This window comes from Gastrolobium bilobum, unplaced genomic scaffold (genome assembly GCF_033153095.1).
Source record: "Gastrolobium bilobum isolate Gb01-03AN ecotype WA unplaced genomic scaffold, APGP_CSIRO_Gbil_v1 utg12135, whole genome shotgun sequence".
NCBI classification, from domain to species: domain Eukaryota; kingdom Viridiplantae; phylum Streptophyta; class Magnoliopsida; order Fabales; family Fabaceae; genus Gastrolobium; species Gastrolobium bilobum.
This window is the reverse complement of record NW_026899990.1, coordinates 55068-77852: the sequence shown is the minus strand read 5'-3', so window position 1 is coordinate 77852 and position 22785 is coordinate 55068. Positions and strand designations below refer to the sequence as shown.

Genomic DNA, 22785 nt, shown 5'->3' with positions numbered 1-22785 from the left:
TTTATGTTTCTTGAGTGCTTTGATTATTGATTATTCATGCAATTTTTTGGAATAATTTCATAAAGACATGTTTGTTTCCCTCATAATTGCCATTGTTTTTCCAAATCCTCACTTTCTGCTTTACCTTTCTTTTATCAGCTGATTTTTCACTTTCAACATGATGGTAAAATTTGCAAGCAAATTATTTTATGGTTCGTTGCTTATGTTATAGGAAATAATTTATTTTTTATACATATATAAAAGTGTGTGAAACTCATATTTTATTTTATTTTTATTTTTTTTCATATGGATCCCATATATTACGCGTAGGAAATAAAATTTATCTCCTACGAAAAAAAAATTAAACCCTTATTTTATTGTGGTATAGCTTATATCAGAAAGAAACAGAAACACGCGGTTTACCATAGACAACAACGATTGAAAAATAGATACATATTATACATGATTTTGATGTGAAGTTTAAAAGCCCATACTTTTAACACTCCATTCCCACCTACAACTTCCCTACTTTCCCTCCCCCACCTAACAAACGGATAAGGAAATGAAAGGTAAAATAATCACCACATTTGATGATTTTGATAAATATGTTTCTTAAATCCCAGAGTTGATGTTCTTCTCTCATCTTCCACCTATGCTGGGAGAAGTTGACAATAATTTTGGGCTTCATACAATTTTTGTAGGTAGCCCAAAATAAAATCTTAAATATGGACAAACTTCAACTTTGAAATCTGCATTCTTTTACCAATTTAATAAACCTTGACATGACACCTGAAATCCCTTCCTCCATTGAGAAAATTTTTCTATTTTTTTTGCAACAAAATTTGGTTACCATGCTTCTGCATGATGCAGAGTGAGAAATAACATGCCAGAAATCCTAATTGTTCATGTTCAACATGATAGCCTCCAATTAATAAAGCAATCTGCATTTAGGGAGGATGTGAAATATTTCAGTATTTTGAAACATTGATGCTAACAAACTAGAATAAATTTCAATATAAAATACATACCTTATGCCTACACGTCTTTGGTTGGTGTATGCAACTTCATTACACTGAACCATTAGGAGGTGTATCCAAGTTCTTAAGGCGGTGTTCCACAGCCTTAAGATCACGAAGATGTTGCAAGATATCTTGAAGTAGATCCCCTTCTTTATCTCCATTCTGCATGGATCCCACACAGTGCTGAAGAAACTCCCTATCTGTTTCAAGAGCTTGTAGCCTCTCATAAACACGATCAACCTCCTCTTCAATGGATACCTTCATGCTATCCATTTCAAGTATAGGAACTAAGTTTTCAATATCAACTGATTCAGTTTCCAATTGTTTGTCAAATGTATATGCTTCCTCAGTCTCATCATCAGCTGCATCTAAATATGGTAGGAGCCTCTTTGCCAAGGAACCCATTGTTCTTCTTGGAGAGTGTTTATCATCTGAGATCCCATTACAATACTTGTTATCATCTGGATTGCTAAAATTGCAGTTCTCATTCAAGTCTTTGTCACCATATGTTGATGAATGTTCAATCAGTTTAATGTCATCAAGTAATTCCTCATTGTCTCCCAAACTAATAATCTTTTCCTCTAATGCTTTGAGCTGATCAAGAATTGAAGCCCTCTCTTCCTCAAATTCTGCCAATGAATTATCAAGAGCACTTACATGCTTTACACAGTCCAATGCCATCTCCTCCAAATTAGAAACAGCATCAGCATTTGTATTATCTTCATCCCTTGCTTCGCGGTTAAGATCAATGGATAACTCATCGGTATTGCTGCAAGAAGAAGAAGAAGAGTCTCTACTTCTTGCATTTACATCTTTCATTCTTCTCAACACCCTTAATTTCTCTTTTGCTTCATAATCCATAACCTTCTGCCTATACTCTTCCAATTCCTTCTCAAGTTCTTGCTTCTCTTTCTCTCTTTTCATCATTAACTCATTCAAAAGCTGTAAAGCTTCCTGATCATACTCTGATTGTTCTTCCATCATCCTCTGGTATTGCAATGCTTCCATCTGCATTGCTGCCTTTTCTTCCTGCAGCCTTGTAATCATTGCCATTGTTTGGTTTGCAGCTACTGCAGAGGCACTTCTCTCTTCTTCTAATTCTTGATATGTAGCACTTAGAGCCCTTCGTTCGGCTTTCAAAGCTGTTTTTAGCCGGTCAATTGTTAATACTGGATCACCATATTCTACCTCACTTGCAACACTACCATCCCCAGAGTCTTCTGTTCCTGATTCTCTTTTCTCAAATAGCATCAATTTCCTATGCAGATAATGCAAGCCATCTACAGAACTAGGAGTTTCGGGAAGTTTATCTTCTTCTACTTCACATGACTCTGAGCACTTGGATGATTGGTGGCTTGTTTCTTCATGATTTTTCTCAACAGATATTGTTTTCTCAATCATTTCAGCATACTCGTTATCATTTGCTCCTGTTTTATCTGGACCTGCATTGTTGAAGTTCAATTAGAGTTTACTGGTATTGAATAAAGAAAACATTTGCATCTCTTCTATAATCAAGTTCTTTACAATTAGAGAAGTTAAAACAAAAAGAAAAGAATAAGGTACTGGATGTCAAACTTACAGAGATTATTCTGGGCAATGAATTCATCAAAGGCATTGGGAACTTCAGTATCATCCTCACTTGCCGAAGATTGATCTTCTGATATGCATTGACATGAGCTGGCTGGTTCTTTAGATGGAAGCAGATTAACTGGGTGAGCATATGCTCAAATCATAAATGTGTAAGACATAATCTCTCAAGTAAAGTGTGCCAAACCAAGCTAATTTATCTACATATGCGGTCACAAATAATGTACTAGCCAACTAGAGACATGAAACAACACCCTTGCATAAGGATAATGTTAATTCTTATAATTCATGTACTTCTTTGTACCTCTTGGTGTATTTTCTGATTCTTCCATGGCTGCTTCTATACTGTTGTCATCGTTGGATAAACTTTGAGACTTACTTAGATTATTCTGAGCAATAAATTCATCAAAGGCATTTTGAACTTCAGCATCATCATCACTTGATGAAGATTCATCTTCTTGTGTGCATTCATATGAGCAGACCGGTTCTTGAGATCGAGGTAGATCATCAACTGCATGACCAAAAACTTGTGATTTTTTGTAGTCAAGACAATATGTAATACGATCATTCAACAGAAGCATACTATGGCTTTTGTTTTCAAGTGCTGACATTAATAAAAACAAAAACAAAAAAACAAATAGGAAACGTGAACAACACAAGTGTGAATAGATAAAGATCCAGAAATTCTACAAATCAAGCACTTTCTTGTACCTTGTGTATTATCTTCTTCTTCTGCGGCTGCTTCAACACTGTTGTCATCATTCAACGAAGTTTGAACTTCTTCAGCAGTTATCCTTTGTGGATGTACTTCAACTACTGAATTCTGTTTTAACTCTTCCAATGCTATAGAACTTTCCAAGCTTTCAAGTTCTCCTCTCATGCTTGTTTTCTCTGCATTCTCATCCATTGTGAGTAATGCTGCTCCTTCTAAGATACTTGATTTTACTTCAATTGGTGACTCAGAAGCAAAAGTCTGAGTCTTTTGCTCCATATCCTCCAGATCATCATTCAATTTGCACGACTCAGAATTCAAAGAGGTAATGGAATCAATTAACTTGACAGGTATCAAGCGGTGGGTATTACAATTTTCATAATTCTCAAAGTGCATATTGATGACTTCAAGTGATCTATCTTCCCAGAATGAACCCTGCATAGTGTAAGTATCAGAGAATTGACGAATAAAATTGTCAGCACCACTTGGATCCATCTCTGTAATGGTAAGATCATCTTCTTTCTCATCTTTCTCTGCATCCTTTTCATCAGAATGCAAGTTTGAAACAGAACTTGAACGATCCTCCGCCACCTCTCTGAGGATAAAACTTTCAATATCAGAAAGTATCTGATGCTCATCTGCTACCCCTTCATCATCATCATCATCATCGTCATGAACTTCTCCATTGTTTCTCTCAAACTCAAGGCCTTTATCACCTTCTTTTTCATCATCTATTGCTTCTACAATCATGGACCCTTTGCTTGTGTAATTCCCATCGTTCCAAGAAGGCTTTAGTAGCAAATATGGAGGGTAAAACTGGCTGCTCAAGCTCTCATTGCAGCAAGAACACTTGTTTATACTCTCACCATTTTCATGTTTGTCATGACTCACCCATGAAATGAAAGCAATTCTATGTCTCGTTCCAAAGGAGTTTTCATGATGATTTGGCCGAGAGGACAAGCAATCCTCACACATGCTGTGTGTTTCCGCTAGTCTTTGATGATTTGAGCAGTAACCAAGCTTGGAAATCTCAGCTGCATGAGTCTCACATACAAGATCTCTGTGCAAACTTGTGCTGTTTCCGGGCTGCAGGGCGTGATCAACTCTTGAACACCAGAGGCATGGTGGTTGAAGGCCAACCCATTTGGCAAATTTTGTGATGAGATAACTGAACAAAGAGTTTAGAAGAAGGAGGACAATCAAGACCCATTCAAGAAATGCATACACTAGGATCACGATGATTTTGTTGGTGTTTCTATGCAACATGGTTGCAAACTTGTTAGCAGCCATTGATGTTTCCACTTTCCAAAACTATGTTATTCTTGTGTGGATGTGTTGTGTTACAGTGGGAAAGTGTAAGAGAGATTGGGAGAGAGGGAGGGGAAGAGATAGAGGAAGGAGCTCAAGAGTCAAGAGTACAAAAAAGAATACAAAACAGATTCAGAAGAAAAGGGTATGTTTCTCAAGTTTTGCAGAACAGCAAAGGCTGATTACTTGGCAAGAGGAGCAGAGTCTGAAAAGCGTGCAAGTGATTCAGTCACTGTATCAGGATTTTGCACCATTAATAATTATGCCAGCATTCTTTATTATTGAGTAAATTTTATGTTTGAGTTATACTAAAATTCCTAGATAAAATCAACACCCTTGTAAGACTATTGGGTAAAAAAATTATTCAGTAAAAATTAATTAGATAATTTTTTTCAAATTAATCCAATCAAATATGGCACTGACGAGACTGATGTCATATTTGCGCCACGTAAGCAATTCAATTATTGTAAAACTTCGAAAAATTATAAATTTTGATTCGGGTATCTAAATCAGATGATTTTTTGTATTTCACATAATTTTTCGAGATCTACGCAATGAAATCTCATTTGATGTATTTTATCTCCCACAAACATAGTTCAAATTTGTAACAATGATACCACAATCACAAGAACATTTAAATCCAGAAGCTCCCTAGTTCTTTTCGAACCAACACCATGACCTACAACACATACCATTGATTGACATGTTTTATCTATGTGAATGATGTTATTTAATTCCTTTTCTTATTTTTTAACTATCCAATAATAACAAATAATGGCAGTGGTTTCCTCTCCATCAACGCGCAGACGCACCAACGGATAACAACGTTTCTTTTTAAGGAAAGCCCAAAAGTACTGATCTTGTTACTGAAAAAATCATTGCCTTAAAGGTTAACCGTGGGAAAACTAGGCCAAGAAATCGATGGCACGTCCTGTAGCTCATGATATTGGTTTGGAAAGAACTTAGGAGCTTCTGAGTTTAAACGCTCTTTTGATTGTGAAACTATTGTTGCAAATTCGAACTATGCTTGTGGGAGATAAATATTTCAAATGATGTTTCATTGCGTAGATCTCGAAAAGTTATGTGAAATAAAAAAAACCCCACCTGATTTGGATACCGGAGTCAAAAGTTATGACCTTTCAAAATTTTACGATGATGAGACTACCTATGTGGCACTAACATGATATAAGGATCATTGACGGGACTAGTACTTATTAGTGACGTGTTTGACTGCATTAGTTTGGAAAAACATATTCAATCAACTTTAACTGGACAATTCTTTTGGTTAACAATCATAGAAAGGTGCTTTAGCCCAAAGATCCACATAAAATCTATCTAATAATAAAGAGTAAGGGTGTTCGCAATCTGAATTGGATCGATTTTGAAGCAAAAATTATCTGATCCAATCTCTTCAGTTTGATCATTTAATCATTTATTCGGTTTGAATTTTTTTTTAAATCTAATTCAATCTAATTTTATTTGGTTTAGATTGAATCAGTTTTCGATTTTTCGAAAAACCTAAAAATAAATAAATTGGATAACGAAAAGCCTAAAATTTTAGTCTTACAAATTATTAGCTATACCAAAATAAAGTCATTCAAATTTACAAACCACTATAAAAATCAAGTCTTCAAACTAAAATAAGTCTTAAAACTCATGAAGAGTTAAAATAGATTAATAGACAATTAAAAACTAAAACAAGATAGTTTGCTATCAATAACATCCAAGATTCCAAGTCTACAAATCAACAAGATTTCAAGTCACAATCTTTCGAAAATAATAAATACATAATACATTGGATCGGTTTTCACCAAACAAACCGAAAACCGATCTAATCCAATTAAAATATATGGGTTTTCTTTCTTCGATTTTTTATTTTTTATTTTTCGATTATCAATTTTTTTCGATCGGTTGATAAACACCCCTAATAAAGATTGCATTGAAAAAAAGAGGTTAAAAAATATTTTCCTCTAATTACCTATAGGTTAAAGAGTATTAATTATAGATTTATCTGTGGTTGTTTTAAGGGCAACCCGACTATGATCCGTCGCAGCATATTGTATTCTCATTTGTGTTCAAAATGAATGCAAGCTTTGGGGAAGTGCATGCATATTTAGTATGGATGTGCAATTGCAATACACTTGAGATACATCAGAGAGTGACAAGTATATGTAAGAAAATATAATTATTTTGCTAAAGAAAATGCCAACAGCATTAACAACAACAACAATAATATTAAAATTTAAGTACAAACAACCAAAATAAATTTAGGTAAAAACAAGATTTTCTCTTAAAAATGTCTGAAGCTTGAACTATGTATTTAATTAATTTTCCTTTTATTTGATTATCCAACGTTGGGAAAGACAAAAATAGTTATATTTCTTTGCAGAACAACTTGTAAATACATACTGAGAATTTTTGGAGAATATTTTTTCTTTCACTCCTCACATAAGATCCACGCATGTAATTATTTTCGGTAATAAGCACCCTGGTTCAATACACAACCAAATCACAGCAAAAATCTAAAAAAGAAAAGAAAAAAAGAATGTGACCCAAAAAAGAAAAAGAAAAAAGAAACACTAAACAAACTAAAGACAGACCTTGTTGTTCCATGAATTTGGTTTGGACTTTGGACCACTCCACGCGCAAGATGGTCCCCACCACCATCCATTTGGTCATACATATTACATAGTGAAATGTTACTTAGGCCCACCTACATTAGTACTAATAGACATACGCTCTTAGCAATGGCATAAACTTCTAAGGTTCATTATTCAATATAATTTTCTAACAAATATATGCACTGGTCACATTGCTATCATTGGTTTAATGAAGTGTCTACATATTCATTGAAGTTTTGATTTAGTTATTTACTGTTAAAGTGCATGGTCCCTAACATTCAAATTATTCAGCCAGGCACTTCCTTTTTCAGTAATAGATATACATAAAACTTTCTAATCAGAAGTTTTATACTTACATATCTATTATGTAGAAAACATCATAAGGAATCATGGGTGACTTGGGATTCTGCTATTGAAAATTTTAAAGTGAAGGGGCTGGAATGATGGAACAAGGGTGTCAACAGTGGCTGGCATGATGAAAAGGCTAAATTAGAAAGAAAAAGTGAGTTGAAAGGAGGGAAGGAATTGAGACATTGTGATAGTGATTTAAGGGCTTTTTTGTGAATAAAGATTGGAAATAATGTAATGTGGGATCACGGTCTTCCCACCAGCTTTTGCTTTTCAGGTCTCAGCTTTCTTTGGCTTTTAAAAAAGTTATTTCCTGGATTTAAGAAGCAAAGGGATCGTTAATGAAATAATCAAATCAAATCTTACCAACTGATACATTAATTATGAAATTAAAGATAGTGAAGACGGCATTAAACCACGTTCACTAACCGGAAAGTCGGAAACTATCATTAGGATTTTGTTAATTAAAGAACAATGGCTACCCCACATATACCTAAAGCATCTCCCTCGAGGTTGAGATGAATTTAGTGACTCTAAAAAATAAACCGATTGGAATAATTAGTAATAAATTGATTCGAATATCTCAAAAAAAAAAATTGAGAAGAGTTTAAAGTCTTAATTTTAAGACACGCTCCGAATCAAACTAATTGTGAAACGATGAACTAATTGAAATATCTCAAAAAAAAAAAAAAAAAAAAAATCATAGTCAAATAAATAATTACCGTTAGAGACTTACGATTGTATAATTTTGTGGTCCAAATGTTCTTGTGGGCTTTCAACTAATAGCCCAAAGAGTAACTTAAAGGTATTTTTTGCATTTTATTTCCATGTTTGAAATGTTTTTTAGGCTACACATATTTGTTTAAGAGATTCGATCTTACGTTTTCGTGGCTATTGTATGACCATTTTTCAAAATTAAACCTGATATCATAGTTACACTATCAGCCAAAATGGTTGGTTATAACTTTCGAGGCACCCCTTCAACTAATGGCACTTGCAGCAGTCAGTAAAGTGTGATAATTGTTGTCTATGATTAAATATTTCTTAATATATATACGTTCAATCTTCTAGATTTTTTGCATTTTTGTGCCAAAGATGTTGTAAAACACATAAGCCAAAAAAAAATATCTTGATTTATCTTTATTTCTCGTGTTCCCTCATTGAATTTGTAATAAATTAGAATTTGATTTATATTTTTCTAAATACCATAATTGTAATTTCTTATTTTCATAGTTAGTGATGGTAAATCTTAGACATAAAATTGAGCTGCTGAATAATCACTCAAGTCATTCATAAATCTTGCCTTTATGACAAGTTCGATCCTTGCCCACCTCTATAACTCTAATAAAAATAAAAGCTAAATTTTTGAATACAAAATAGATGGACCTGTACATTATCTTTATTTAAATCCAAATCCAAATAACTATTGCATGAGGAATCATATTAGAGATAAAATATAAATCGATGATGAAACTTTAACTGTGAATGAAAATGTAATATAAAATGCATTTTCTCTTATCAACTTAAGCTTTTAGGAAATTTGATTCATCACACTTGATTTGATTTGTAAATAAATAAAGAGGTAGGATATTCATGCTACCATTTTTTCTACTACCAATCCATTGCCACCCTAATTATCATTGGATCAAACTTTTCAACAATTTTTTTTCTCTCTTTTCAGCCCATATTTTGCTGAAAAATTTGATCTAAAGGTAATTAGAATGGTAGTAAACTGATAGTAAATAATAATAATAATAATAATATGAATATACTAACTCATAAATAAATTAGGCGGCTAGGAATTTCTCAAGTCATTCACAAATTCCTGTCAACTATTTCAACCACGTACTATGCCACAATCATTGTCTAATAATATTCAAATCACGCAACATATGAAATGCTCAAACAACACTGATACTACCACCCACAAGCCAGGTGTTTCCATCAAATATGCTAGGACAACATACAAAAAAGTATGCTAGCCCAACTTCAGTGCTGTATCAGATAAAAGCACAGCAGTTGAGCAATATATGTAGTATGGAACGCTCTTACATACAAACCAAGCATTATTACTGATATGCATCTATGTATAAATGAGGAAAGCTAAGCATTTTAAGATGCATATAACCAACATAATGGCATGTTACACACTAGCAATAGTCACTTTCTAGTTATCATGTGGGTTAATCCTATACTAGTTAGAATCCTCGGGAGGCATCTATACTGTACAGTGAAAAGTTTCAAATATTTCTCATTTGATATCTTCTTCATTATCAGATTCTTTACTTTGTTTTTCTTCCATGGTGTTTTCATCCATCATAAACCTCCAGCTATCCCCCTCCTTTATTTCCCATTGTTTTTTCAGTTCATAAATAGCTTTGGATGCTGCAATAGCAATAGCTGGGTTGCTATCTTCTGCCAGTCTCTGCAACATGAACCAAAGACATCAACTTTGCCAAAGGGAAAAAAATGAAACTATATCACCTGTCAAAAGTTCTTCTCAAGCTAAACTATGATCCCCCACCTGTAATGCTCCCATCCCTGCATTTCCAAGAGTCCACATGGATGGTGCTGCGGCCAGTGCATTGGCTACAGCTCGTCTAGACACATGCACCCGTGGACACACAAACAACACAGAAAACAAAAATAAACAAAGGGGGAGAAAAGTATAATAATGTATGGATTAGGGTTGATTCGTGCTTGTTATTTATTTAGTAGTTTTTTTAAAGAACCTTGAGGTCACCACCCCAAAAGCTAGCTCAAAGGGTGGGAGTGCCCAAAGCCTGTGGGACTATATATCTCAACAGTTTTATTTTTGGGCCCCTAGTGGTCTCTTTCCTTGTATTTACCATATATTTCTTTAGAAGTATACAGCGAAAGCTTTGTATGATTAACTAAACTCTTTTTTATCATTACATCATTAACTAATTCAATATTGCATAACTTAAATGTCAGGGAAATTCGATCTTTCAGTATTTGAGAATGTTGTAACTTGTGACAATGATGAAAATATGTCTAATACAAATTCAAAACATGAAGCTAATACAAATTCAAACCAGGAAGCCAACCATGGTATGCTCTTCATGGTTCATAGCAGTAACAAAATACCTTTCCTGCTAGTTATATTATTGCCAGAAATTTTAACAGAAAAGATTTTGATTTAAAGAAAAATATGGCTTTCCACTTTTAACTATGCACTTTGAATACAGAATGCAACCGGATTATCTGAAAGATGGTAGTATCACTGGAAGCTTACCGAGTACTGACATCAGGGGAACTAGAACACTCTGCCAACAAAGATACACTTTGTTTACCATCCATTGCATCAAGGTCTATAAGAGTTGTGATCAACAACTCAAGCTGCTCCCAGTAGAAAAAAAGTATGTAATATCAATACTTAAATAGTGACTAGGATCAGACAGATAGAAAACTTAACGGATAATCAAACCTCTTCAGGATCAGTGTAATCAATTCCATCTGCTTCAGAAAGTGCTGATGCCATACTCCAGTAAGCTTCCTGTAAACCTAAAAATCTTACAATATGATAGATATGTTTCCTTATTCAATTGACTTAGGGGGACTGTTATACAAATAAACAGAAGGAAACAAAAACAGAAAAGAAGAAGGACCTGAAGAGCAGTAATCCGTTCTGTGGTCACATCCCCAGGAAAAAAATTAGTGGTTTTTCCATTCTTTTCAAGCGTTATACGACCTCTTACATTATTTTCTGAAAGAGAGCCTTTATATCTGAGAAGAGGACTGCACCCCAACATCATAAGAAACAATTTAGAGCTTATTATACATATAAGCAAGCATTTGAAGTTACTTGACTTACATGTTATACGTCTTGCTCACCATCATGTCATGGATGTTTTTGATGAACTGCAATATTTACATAATAGAAAGTGAATTTCTTCCTTTGGAGCTTAAAACAAAATAATGGGCATGATATTTTGAAATAGGTAATGTAGCAGATTTATTATAAGCTGAATAATGCCTGCTGCCAGGGTTAATAAACTGTTTAAATAAAAGAAAAGTTCCACAATTAACACTTGCAGAGTATAAAATATCACCTCCAAAGCCATAAGGGCGTCTTCCATTGCACGTTGCTTAGCACGGAAGTCAGCAAGGCGTAAATCAGCCTGACAGTACAAAGGGTACATAAAAAATCAGCTTTATAGTTCACGGGTTAGGTGAAAAGGATTCTTGTATTTTCTGGCTATTCATATGCATTTTAAATTGTTTCTCATGATACAAACTTGCAAAAGAACCTCACACTCCATATATAGATCTACATGGGATAGGAATACATAGGAAAAATCTATAAGAACAAAAACAATTCATAAGGGAAAAAATCCAATCAGACATATGATACAGATGAACGGAACAGGGGAGCTAAAAAACCAAAACTAAATTAGGTATACCAAACCAAACTGCGTTTCTTGACTATTTTTATAATGGTCCCAAATAGCAGAACAGTTAGCTTACCCTTTTTATTTATGTCCACCAATGAGTCTAGTTCTTGGTTAAATAAAAATATTAATCTTCAATGGAAGAAAAAAAAACCAGAAGGTCTAATTTTAAGCTAGTTTGTAAAAAAAAATTCTTTTGTATTTCAGCAGTCGACTCTACATGATAACCAATAAGTTGTGAGTACATAAATAGTGATAATGATATGAGCAAAATACAGAAGACAAATATCACAAAATGCAAATGTTATCAGTAGATTCAGTATAATTTTAAACCTAACTAACCTAGTATATCATCTTGCGGATAAAAACTGAGAGATTAACAGATTTACCTCTAAGGCCCCGTCACTCCAATGCTCATCAGCAACACTTTTCAATCTGGACTGAGCTTTATCCTTCAAGATCTGCAGACCATATATTAAAAATATAACAAAAAAATTAGCATTATACGACCAATGTGTGCTCTTTCATCTTCAACCAACAAATTTGAAGATTCTAGATGATAAGTTACAGACAGCAGCAATGCGATTAAGGCGCTTAGCTTTTTCCTTAACATCACGGTCAATTTTCTCAGTATCCTCTCTTGCCCGAGCTATGCAGCAAAATAGAAAAAGTGTAAGATGATCATACAAGTGGGAACATATGAATAAAATCATCTACAAAGGTGCAGCTCTTTAACCCTTCCCTTCATAAGAAGGAAGTAAAAGGAAGGAAAGTTCAACAAATGCAGAAAAAGGAGAATTACACTAAGTAATCACCATAATGGATTTATATAATCTTATCAGCATTTCAATATTCCCCAGATGCTCCAAAAATAACCCTTTGATACGCAAGAAACTAATCTCTTCTCAAACTGAAGATGATTGTTTGATACACATGCTATTTCCTTTCTTTTTGTTTGATACTATGGCATATATTTGAACAATTATTACTTCTAACAAAAACAATTACTTCGTTGGATGAAATAGCTGATGTAAAGTTAAAAGTACAATAGCACATTATTTAAACAAGGTAAATTAGCTAACCATCAAGTTTGAGAATTTCTGTTCCAAGAAAAGCAACATCTTGGCGTGCACGGGCATCCAGCCTCATTATGCCACTGAGGAAACAAATAATTAACAGTTATTTCCACGCATCAGAACACTATTTTATTCCTTACTGTTATTTCTCAAATGAAAGATATTTAATAGTTTACAATATACAATTACGTGAAAAGAACAGACAATATATTTAAGTCAGCTATGCAATTCCTCATGTCATGATTACTAAAATATCTGGAGAAGTTAAAACATGGTTTATTGAGTAATTTATTTGGTAGTGATTACCAAAGGATTCTCCAATTAAAGAATTCTTTGCCAGTTTATATATTTCTTAACATATCCTTAAAAAAGTGGGCAGATGAACAGTAGTGAGTAATGGATGCACATTTCAAACAGAAACAGTATTATTAGTATAAGACCAAAACCAGGTTACTGGCAGTACCGTGAGAGAAACTTTGCATCATTACAAACGAATCTACAAGCTTCAGCCAAGCCATGAACTGAATGAATGTGATCATTTTTCTCATCTTTGGTATGTATTCTGTACATATGAAAGGATCTCTAATCCGTAAGTTTGAATCCTCAAATATTTAATTGTGATAAGTTTACATGCCATCATCAAAAGGATAAGAAAGATAAATGCTAGTTTGATGTACAAAAAAATTGGCAACTGAAAGGCAATAATTAAGGTCTACTTGTTCAGACATAGGAAACAGCAGAAAAATTGAAAAAGAATGGATGAATTTTATATGGTTGGTGGTTAATCATCTATATTTTAATTTTCTCACCTAGTTAAATCAGAAACGTCACCATAAGTGGTAACACATTCTTTCTCTTCGGTATTATTTGCTCCTGTTGATTTGCATGAGATAGAAGATTTCTTGGAGATTAAACTAACTGGTTTTCCATTGTTGGGGCAAAACCGGTCATTGAGTAAGGTTGGTCTCTCTGCGTGGAGCCATCTATGGTTCAGATATCCATGTTCCAGTCCATGTCTTGATGGCTGTATTCTGTTGATCTTTGTTGACATGGAAAAATAATGTTTTTCATGTGATCTACAAAGAGCTTTTCTGTTAGTCACAAAAGGACCGTTTGAAACTTTGTTTGCAGTAAGTGCCATCAGAAGATCAAGTAAAGAATTAGATAGGCCTGGCTTTCATTGCACTTGAAATATCTCAATTCTGTAGAAGTAAAACAACAAAAAGGGAATAAAGACATAGAATCTACATAGAAGTAGTGGGTTTTACAATCTGAGTACTTTTACAACCACAAGTTCCATTCAACAACAGGTATATTATAAGAAAAGGAATACAAGAATGAATTGTGTTATGAAAAATACAATTTCAGGATTGATTGAGAAAAAAAAAAAATACAAAAGAATCAGAAATCCTCAATACGAATCATGACATGTATAATTTTTTTTTTCCTGATAAAAATCATGATAGGTATAGATAAACAGTTTGATGCATATAGTGTTACACATAAGACGGACAGATTAGAGTATTGGTGAAGTTATGTATCATTTTGTAGAGAATTATTTATAGAAATTACAACGCAACTAATTTGGACATTCAAGCTCCAAAAAAAGGTACTAAAGAGTAAACATGCTTCTTAGGGTATTGTTATGTAATCTCTGCAAATCTGCTTCTGGGTTGTGTTATTTCAGATATCTGATAATATTCAGCATTTATGCAATACTCTGCACCTTATACCCAACCTAATCCAATCTTTTCTTGAAAAGAATATCTATTTAATGAAGTGGTACAGCTTAATTAGCTTCTCCACATTCCCCATAAATCAATCATCTTCTTATTTCAAAGCAAATTCAGGTCACTACCCCAGTTTTTGATCACTATTTCCATTATTCAGATGTTTGAAAATTTATATGCAGGAAGATAACTCAAATGCTTGAAATACTTGGTACTAAACACTTACTTAGTTGGGCTCAATTTTTTATAAAAAATCGGATGGTCAACTGATTTGTAAAACCATGTAGCAGATCAAGATGCTGTTAATCCATTTTCAATAACTAGAAGTAAATATTGAGCCGTATCAATACCGATGTGATTATAACGATTTCAAGTTTGAAGTTAAAAATTATAAATGCAGTTAATTTTGCCAATTTTTAGAAATATGAATATCTGGTTTGACAACCAAGTTCACTCAAAATTCACATACCCAACAATTGCTGCAGGAGGAACATACTACATCGAAATTTGATAGATCATTCAAAAAAAAAAAAACTTTCCACCAGCATCGCACTTGTCCTCATGAACAATAACATATGATGCAGTTACAAATTTAAAAACATAGAACAAGAACTGTGCAGTACATCCCAATGAAAAACAGTAAATGACAATACCCATTTAAGAAAAAAGCTCAAACATTCCTTAAAGCAAGGGAAAAAGAAGCAAGTGCGAGAGAACCCAGCAACTACTGACCTGTGGAACAAAAGAAACCTTTTATTATGTTTATTTTTATTTTTAAGGCAAGGAGAACAAGAGTGGAGAGGTAGAGGAACTAGGAATTAGAGGGGCTAAAGGTGCAAATATATAGATATTGATAGAGACTATAGATTAAAAGAATGGATAAAAGACAGATATAATTGAGAGGAGAATTGAGAACCACAAGGTGAGGGTGTGGCCCTTTGAATGCCAACAACTAACAAAAACTGGGAATTTGAGTAATGGGCATAGATTTGGAGTGAAGTGGATGAGGACTATGATGCACTCCACGTCATTGTAAGTTACAGAGAAAGTAACTAAATTAATCAAGTGATGTAGGATCGCAGGTCACCTTTGATTTACTTTGATAAAATTCGGCGAGTTTATTTTTTCTTAATATTGTCCAAGATTATTCCAGTTGCAAGTTTATATTTTTGGATTATTATTTCTTTTATCTCCTATCCATTAAAATATATGAGATTCATACGAAGAGAAAAAAGATAATACCAGAGACACGCATTTTTATATATATTTAAGAGATAAAATTATTTCTTATCACATAAAAAATATTAATTCTTATATTTTTCTATCCTAATAAAAATTGTGACTCACAGAATTTAAATGAGAAAAAGACATAAGTAATAGAAATCATACGGAGAGGAAGTGAGTATTTTTTTAATTTAAATTTTAAATACAAAATATAAGAAGGTTATAGTTACTACCTCTCTTTTTTATTATCTCTTACTACTAAATTATAACTGTTGATTTCTGTTAATTTAACGGGTATAATTTATTGAGTCAAACAAATATAAAAAACATATAATGCTTGTGATATTGGTGTTTTAGGTTCAATAAATGACATCCAAGTTCAATAAACGACATCTCTAACTATAAATCAAATCAAAATTTCATGCATAGTACATAACTGAGATAATATTAGTATTTTAGATACATAACTTATGTAAGTCAATAAATAACAAATCACTTAAATATGTCAATTATATTTATTTATTTTTTGGAATTATTTTTTAAAAAAAACTCCGGGTTGGATCACCGGTTATCACCAAAATCGGTCGGATCATACTAGGTCTGGTACTTGGCTGATCTAATATAATAACCGAACCGGTCAAATGACCGGTTCATAGAGTTTCGGGTCCACCTGGCCGGTCTGGTCCGGTTTTTACAACATTGGCCTCCTCCTTCCTCTGGTGAGGGGTAGCTTTCAAGGCCGTAGAGGAGGTTAAACGACGATACCTCCAAATTATAAAAAAAACAAAAAACAAAACAAATATTTTTCCGTTTAACTAAATAGCCTAAAGTCTAAACTGACGATTCTTGGATAATAAGTTTATGGGAAATAATTCTCTTATCTGTCATGTTTGATTGTACATTAAAATTTAAGAAAAAAAGTTATTTTAAAAGATGTAAAGTTATGTCATTTTAAGTGAGAAAAAAGAGATAGATCATGGGAGAGAAAGTGGACAAAAAAAAAGATGTGGAGTGCACTTTCTTGTGAGAGTGAAATGACACAAGTTGTGTCATTTAAAATGAGAAACATTTTTTCCTAAAATTTATCAACTCTTTATTTTACTTAATAGCGCATATTAATGTATAAAAATATTCTTGTAGATGTGAAAAAATAATCCCTTGACTCATCAAATCAAATTGTGCATAAACTTTTCCAAAAATAAATTGTTAGTGAGTTTTAAAATCATTTTTTTTCACATTTCTGGCATTGTATCATTTTTACTTTATAGCTATGTTAGTTATAAATGTTGTGTCTCTATGCGTGGTGTTTGTTGTCCATTAAAATTTCTAAACACATCTCTTCATCTCACTTAACAGCATATATTAATGTATATTACTATTCTTGGAGATGTGAAAAAGTATCATTAATAATATAATTGATTCAAATGGTAAAAGAATTTATTTTTCTTAGCGAGAGATTTTAAATTCGAGTTATATAAATAAAGAAAATAATTTTTTTTAAAATCACTCTCTACAAGGATTCCAGTGCTCTCAAATAAAAAAAAATCACTCAATAATCAAATATTACATTGAATTTGGCGTTTGGTAGATGAGAAATTCTTTTTTATCCAGGAATCTTGATTTTCAAAAATATGATAAAAACATTCAGTTTACGATAATATCTGAAAAATAAAAATTTAAGGATGTCATGCATATATTCCATATATAGATGACATTTTAAACCGTAGTAAGATCAAGGATTTGAATTATTTTATCAATTGAATTGAAATCATATTGTGAAAAGATGACATCTTCATTTGCTCGTGAAAATAAACACACCACCAGACGAGATTTTCATTTTTGTTTTGGCTACGGAAGTGAAGTGTCTCAGTGGTAATTTCCATAGGGAAAGACTGAAATAGTGAAATATATGTTCGGGCCTTCGGGGTTCCATGTTTTCCGTCTCAAGTTATAACCTCATTTTTTCAATAAAGAAATATGCTATTTTGGTCCGGCAGGGAGAGAACTCCTCCAATACTCTTCCATTATATCAAGAGTAAATATCTTTTTTGGTTCTCAGCAATTTCACGATGTCCACTTTAGTCTCTAGCAAATAAAAAGGCTCATTGTGGTCCTTAAGAAATTTAAAATGGACCCATTTTAGTTCTTTTATAGACTAATATGAGTCTTTTTTAAATTTGTAAAGACCACAATTTCAACTAAATGGGTTCATTTTGAATTTTTTTAGGGACCACGATGAACTTTTTTATTTGTTAGGGACTAAAGCGAACATCGTGAAATTTGTTGAGGACCAACGATGGTATTTACTCTTATATTAATTATTGTTGAATTTTGCTGTGCCGTATGTACATCTATCAGTGTATCTGCAATTGAAATGTAAGAGTTGAACGACAGTTGAATCTCTCCATGAGGCATGAACCTTTAGATCATGCAAGGCAGGAATAGACACTCCAAAGTTTATATACAACTTACCTTTATAGGATATGTTACGTAAGATTAGAATTTTTGTTTGACGTAGTTTACATTACATGCCCCAAGTTTTATTTGGTAGGTAGTTGAAAAGTTGTTTATACATTATATACTACGAGGCTCACCATGGTATTGAATTGAGTTCTTAATGAACTCAAGGTATTGGATTCATGACTTTTAAGCTGCAAGCCCTAGGGAAAATACTCTAGATGGCTTATAGGAATATAGTAATTCACTGTATCTTTTGGGAAGATTTATTTTATTTTATTTTAGATAAGAAATTTCTGTGTATAAAAATGGAGTATGATTTTGTTCCTCTCACTTGGCGAATTAGCAAGACTCACCAAAATGTTACGAGGCGAGTGAAGGGTGAACTGATTAGGTATGCAAAGCCCCTGCTATGGCAAAACTATTTGGTAAGAAAGTTACATAAAATTATTACACTTGTCTCGCAATTAATTATAGTTACGCGGAAAAAATGGTAGAATTTGAATAAGGGAAAAATTATTCTTATACTATATGTCATAACTTTCTTTTCTATACACTTTTCGATAATTGTATCATCTTTTTTTTTTTTTTTGCAGATGGTGGAGCTCACAAATTTATCTCTATGAGTAACTTATTTCTAACATTAGATTAATAAAACCCTTTGAATAATGGTAATAGTAATAAATGAATAATTGATAAATACAGCAAACACTTTCTGTTTTTTCATTTTTATTTTAAGTAAAACTATTATATAATATTATTGTTCTGGTAATGAATCATAATTTGTGAAAAGATTGTAAACTCCAAAGATTAACGGGTATGATTTAAGTAATAAGACTTTACATACAGCTTACCCCCACCCAAAAAAATAAATAAAGACTTTACATTTTCTTTTTTTTTTGGTGAATAAGACTTTACATTTTCAATTCGGGCTTTTTTAAGTTTTCGGTTCATTGACATTCACATCAAATAAGGTCATATCAAATTATTTTTTTTAATTTTAATTCTATTCACCCAACCGACACATATTATGATATTATTTAAGCTGATCCAACACGTTTGACACTTATTTATTATATAGTAATTTTAAAGGGTATTCTAAAAAGAAAATTGTAAAATAAAAGTAAGTTGGATATTAGATTCACCTTAGAAAGTTAAAAATTGAATTGGTTCCGGGGGATTATACTAATAAGAAAAATTATATTCACATTATTAAAAATATATTTGAAGAGTTTATTCGTTGAAGGAAAATAATTAATACACAAATAAATATTAGAGGACTGTTATTGCTTAGAATTTTGAATTACGAATGATTTATCATTTAATCGAAGGGAAATATATGTTTACCAAAAAAAAAAAAAGGGAAATATAAATTATTTGAGTATGCTTAACTGTAGTCAGCGTATCATTGAGCCTTTGACACTATGCTAGAAAGAAAATTAGGGGCTTTAGTCAATTTCAAGTAGGAACTACGTAGTTCTTTATATGATTTATCTATTCTTTTGGGCTAAGTATGTTTAATTTGTTGAGTTTCTGTACCTTTAGAGTTAGTCAGTTAGGTATCTCTAGTTAATGTTTCAACCACCATTCATTCACTTTAATCAATGAACTGAAGTATTAAAATAAATAAAATATATGTTAGGTCTTATTTAATTAAAGAGAAAAGTTCAGATGCCAACGTTGAGCCACGTTGATTCATGTAAAATGTATAATTGTTATTTCTAAAGGAAGTACGCTCTTCTTTTCATCAAAGGCCTTGCTTGGAGACAATTTAAAAGAAATAATTAAGTTACATAATTGCAGCCCCAGATCCACTCAGCATAAAACACTTTACCTCCGAAAACTGAAAGGGAACATAACTAAATGTGCCCTTATACTAGCAAGCAAAAGCATCGCTTACATATGTAGAGAAGAGAATTAATTGTCGAAGAAGCATTATAAAGATTACATTGCTTATTCGTTATATATAAATATAGGGTTATATACTTCTTCCGTCACTACAGATGGGAAAAAGTGCAGCAACACTTATTTTCTTCAGGACACGCATTCGGATCTTGATGTATTTTTTTTTTTTAGGTCAGGATACGATCTTGTATCCTAGTGTTAATAATTTGCTGCAACTTTTCTCATTAGCAGCGAAAGGAGAAGCGACTAACCCATAAAAATATATATGAGGAAAGAGGATTAAGGGCATTTGGGTCCTCCTTCCTTTGTCTTCCAGCTGTTGTAGCAAGGGCACACTTGCTTGTTCCCATTTGTACCAGGGGGAACACAGAGGCATTTGGCGCAGCACTTCTGGCAGAAAAACATGCATGGTTTCTTGTGTGATGTTGCAGAGCAACGGTAAGTACACCTTGGTTTACAATCTGTTTAATTGTTCACACTATCAGCAAAATAAAGCCCCTCAAAACTAACATAACTAGAAAACCCAAAATTTGTGACTTGATATGGCATACCTGAAGGACTAAGTGTTGCTTGTCCATAAGCCTGTTCAAGGATTACACAGAAACAAATATTGCTAGAGTTAGATAGAACATTTGGATTTGGAAACATATATATAATATATTGATGTTATAAATAGATTTCATAATGCTACTAGAGAGGAAATCATAGTTGAACAAAGCAAAGTGTTTTTCTTGTTATTTATGTACCTCGGCCACGTTAGAGAATGTAACCAAAAGAAGCAGAGAGAGTGCAATCAAGATGGAACTGTGAGCACGTGCTGCCATTGCTATGATAAGTGAAGTGAAGGGAAGAAGTGGCTATAACTTTCAGAGTAAAAGAAAAGCAAAAAGAACAAACAAAAGTCTTAGTTATCTCTCACCTAAGAATTGGATGAATATTTATAGGAATAAGAGTGACCGAATCATCGACGCTAATCATGAAATCTCAAAAAGTAAAATAACAATAGAATTGCGTTGTTTAAGGCGTTGAAAAGGGAAGTTGGAACTAATTGGAAAAAATACAAAGGAGGTTGCTTGAGAAAGTGAGCGATAACAGCGGCGTGTCTGTTGTTTCATTTGTTTTTGTTCGCTTTTGTCAACTTTGTAACATGGTAGGTCCTTCCTCGTTCCATTTATTTACTGGGATTTAATAGTCTCATTCAATAGAAGACATTTTATCTTCAGTCATAGACACACCAAAGCATGGGCCCCAGCTATTTATTTAAAAAAAAAAAAAAAAAAAAATACCACTCAAACCGATGTATCAGCAGAAATGGAAGCTTGTCTTCGTTAACGTAAGATTAACTTTCCCCTTATTTATTTTATCATTCTTCATTTCTCTCTCTTTCTTTCTTTTTTTCCTTTCTCTCCACCGTTGCATTTAATATGTAAATCTAACTTAAATATCATTGTTTTCACAAGAATAACATATGATCGTTTCAAAAATTCTCAAGAGTAATGCTATCTATAGAATTTAATGTTAATATGTATACAATCTTATTTGAATGTTGTAAAAAACACATACGAACTCAAAAGAAAGCTTAGTACGAAAAGGTATAACTGAATAAATGGTTATATTACCTTTGATGGGACCTACTACATTTGTTTCTTTGTTTTACGGTCCCAATAGCATGTGAGTGAACATGGGCTTTGATGTTGCATGCATTGATTTAGTAACATGACTTAATGAATACTTTTTTCTTTTTTGGTACAAATTAACAAATTCCATATGGTGAATAGATGACTTATATAGTTACTTGTTCCCCGCAGCATATATGGATAACATGACATGCACATGATTTTTTATTCTCTTCGGCTGGAGGTCACTGAGAATACATTTATGAATTTAATATAAACATGAATATACTCAATATAAATATCATAGGAATTTGAAAATGGAATAAAACTTTTGACATAAACACAATTCATTGAATTGATACGATACATATGAATAACCCAACAATTTCAAAATATATTATTTATTATGTGAGTTGACACAATATGATACAAATGAATAACCTGTCAAATTTAAAATGTTACCTATTACGTGAATTAACATGACACGAGATAACACAATATTATACGAATAACGGTCGCATTTTTTTAAACATCAAATGGTCAATATATATACTGGTTTTATTTTCGTTAGTAAAGATCGTGGATTTGTTAGCAGATATTTTTATATTTTTTTCAGTGTGAAAACTATTCTTTGGCAGATGTATGTTTTCGGCTTTTACTAAGAAAACTTTTTATGCCACATTTATATAAAAATAACTCATCATTTATTTCTTTATCTTTTTATTATAATAAAACTCACTGAATGATTGTGATAGAAAAAAAATATCTGCAATAAAAACAAAAATATTAAA

The 22785-nt window shown here is 32.6% G+C and overlaps 3 protein-coding genes across 7 annotated transcripts; all 3 read right to left on the bottom strand.

Moving 5' to 3' along the window:
* Positions 1 to 1046: 1046 nt before the first annotated feature.
* LOC133294659 (myosin-binding protein 3-like) lies at positions 1047 to 4587 on the bottom strand. The gene is made up of 4 exons (XM_061493373.1): positions 3297 to 4587; positions 2890 to 3189; positions 2578 to 2706; positions 1047 to 2440 (listed from the first exon to the last, which is right to left on the bottom strand). Exons 1-4 carry the CDS (start codon positions 4585 to 4587, stop codon positions 1047 to 1049), a joined length of 3114 nt encoding a protein of 1037 aa, XP_061349357.1.
* Positions 4588 to 9668: 5081 nt separating this feature from the next.
* On the bottom strand, positions 9669 to 15642 carry LOC133294657 (senescence-associated protein AAF, chloroplastic). Of its 5 annotated transcripts, none has more exons than XM_061493367.1 (13): positions 15525 to 15642; positions 13872 to 14264; positions 13526 to 13624; positions 13069 to 13142; positions 12559 to 12635; positions 12376 to 12447; positions 11648 to 11716; positions 11410 to 11456; positions 11204 to 11333; positions 11023 to 11091; positions 10831 to 10934; positions 10099 to 10174; positions 9669 to 9999 (listed from the first exon to the last, which is right to left on the bottom strand). In XM_061493367.1, exons 2-13 carry the CDS (start codon positions 14201 to 14203, stop codon positions 9826 to 9828), a joined length of 1323 nt encoding a protein of 440 aa, XP_061349351.1. In that variant the 5' UTR covers positions 14204 to 14264; positions 15525 to 15642; the 3' UTR covers positions 9669 to 9825. The 5 variants fall into 5 exon arrangements, with proteins under 5 accessions (XP_061349351.1, XP_061349352.1, XP_061349353.1 ...); XM_061493368.1 differs by having other exon boundaries at positions 11204 to 11321; positions 11419 to 11456; XM_061493369.1 differs by having other exon boundaries at positions 13872 to 14138; positions 15525 to 15618.
* A 4639-nt stretch (positions 15643 to 20281) lies between these two features.
* Positions 20282 to 21265, bottom strand: LOC133294665 (protein RSI-1-like). The gene is made up of 3 exons (XM_061493380.1): positions 21125 to 21265; positions 20930 to 20960; positions 20282 to 20839 (listed from the first exon to the last, which is right to left on the bottom strand). Exons 1-3 carry the CDS (start codon positions 21200 to 21202, stop codon positions 20658 to 20660), a joined length of 291 nt encoding a protein of 96 aa, XP_061349364.1. The 5' UTR covers positions 21203 to 21265; the 3' UTR covers positions 20282 to 20657.
* Positions 21266 to 22785: the final 1520 nt, after the last annotated feature.

What these genes read in the sequence shown, in the direction of transcription:
- LOC133294659 (XM_061493373.1), bottom strand. Translation starts at nt 4,587, where the DNA reads ATGGCTGCTAACAAGTTTGCAACCATGTTGCATAGAAACACCAACAAA. An exon ending in ATCAGAAAATACACCAAGAG is followed by an intron (nt 2,707 to 2,889) that starts GTACAAAGAAGT and finishes ATGCTCACCCAG; the next exon opens with TTAATCTGCTTCCATCTAAA. An exon ending in CATTGCCCAGAATAATCTCT is followed by an intron (nt 2,441 to 2,577) that starts GTAAGTTTGACA and finishes TCAACAATGCAG; the next exon opens with GTCCAGATAAAACAGGAGCA.
- LOC133294657 (XM_061493367.1), bottom strand. Translation starts at nt 14,203, where the DNA reads ATGGCACTTACTGCAAACAAAGTTTCAAACGGTCCTTTTGTGACTAAC. An exon ending in GATGCAAAGTTTCTCTCACG is followed by an intron (nt 13,143 to 13,525) that starts GTACTGCCAGTA and finishes TTGTTTCCTCAG; the next exon opens with TGGCATAATGAGGCTGGATG. An exon ending in ACGCCCTTATGGCTTTGGAG is followed by an intron (nt 11,457 to 11,647) that starts GTGATATTTTAT and finishes TAAATATTGCAG; the next exon opens with TTCATCAAAAACATCCATGA.
- LOC133294665 (XM_061493380.1), bottom strand. Translation starts at nt 21,202, where the DNA reads ATGGCAGCACGTGCTCACAGTTCCATCTTGATTGCACTCTCTCTGCTT. An exon ending in CATTCTCTAACGTGGCCGAG is followed by an intron (nt 20,961 to 21,124) that starts GTACATAAATAA and finishes ATCCTTGAACAG; the next exon opens with GCTTATGGACAAGCAACACT. An exon ending in AGCAACACTTAGTCCTTCAG is followed by an intron (nt 20,840 to 20,929) that starts GTATGCCATATC and finishes ACAATTAAACAG; the next exon opens with ATTGTAAACCAAGGTGTACT.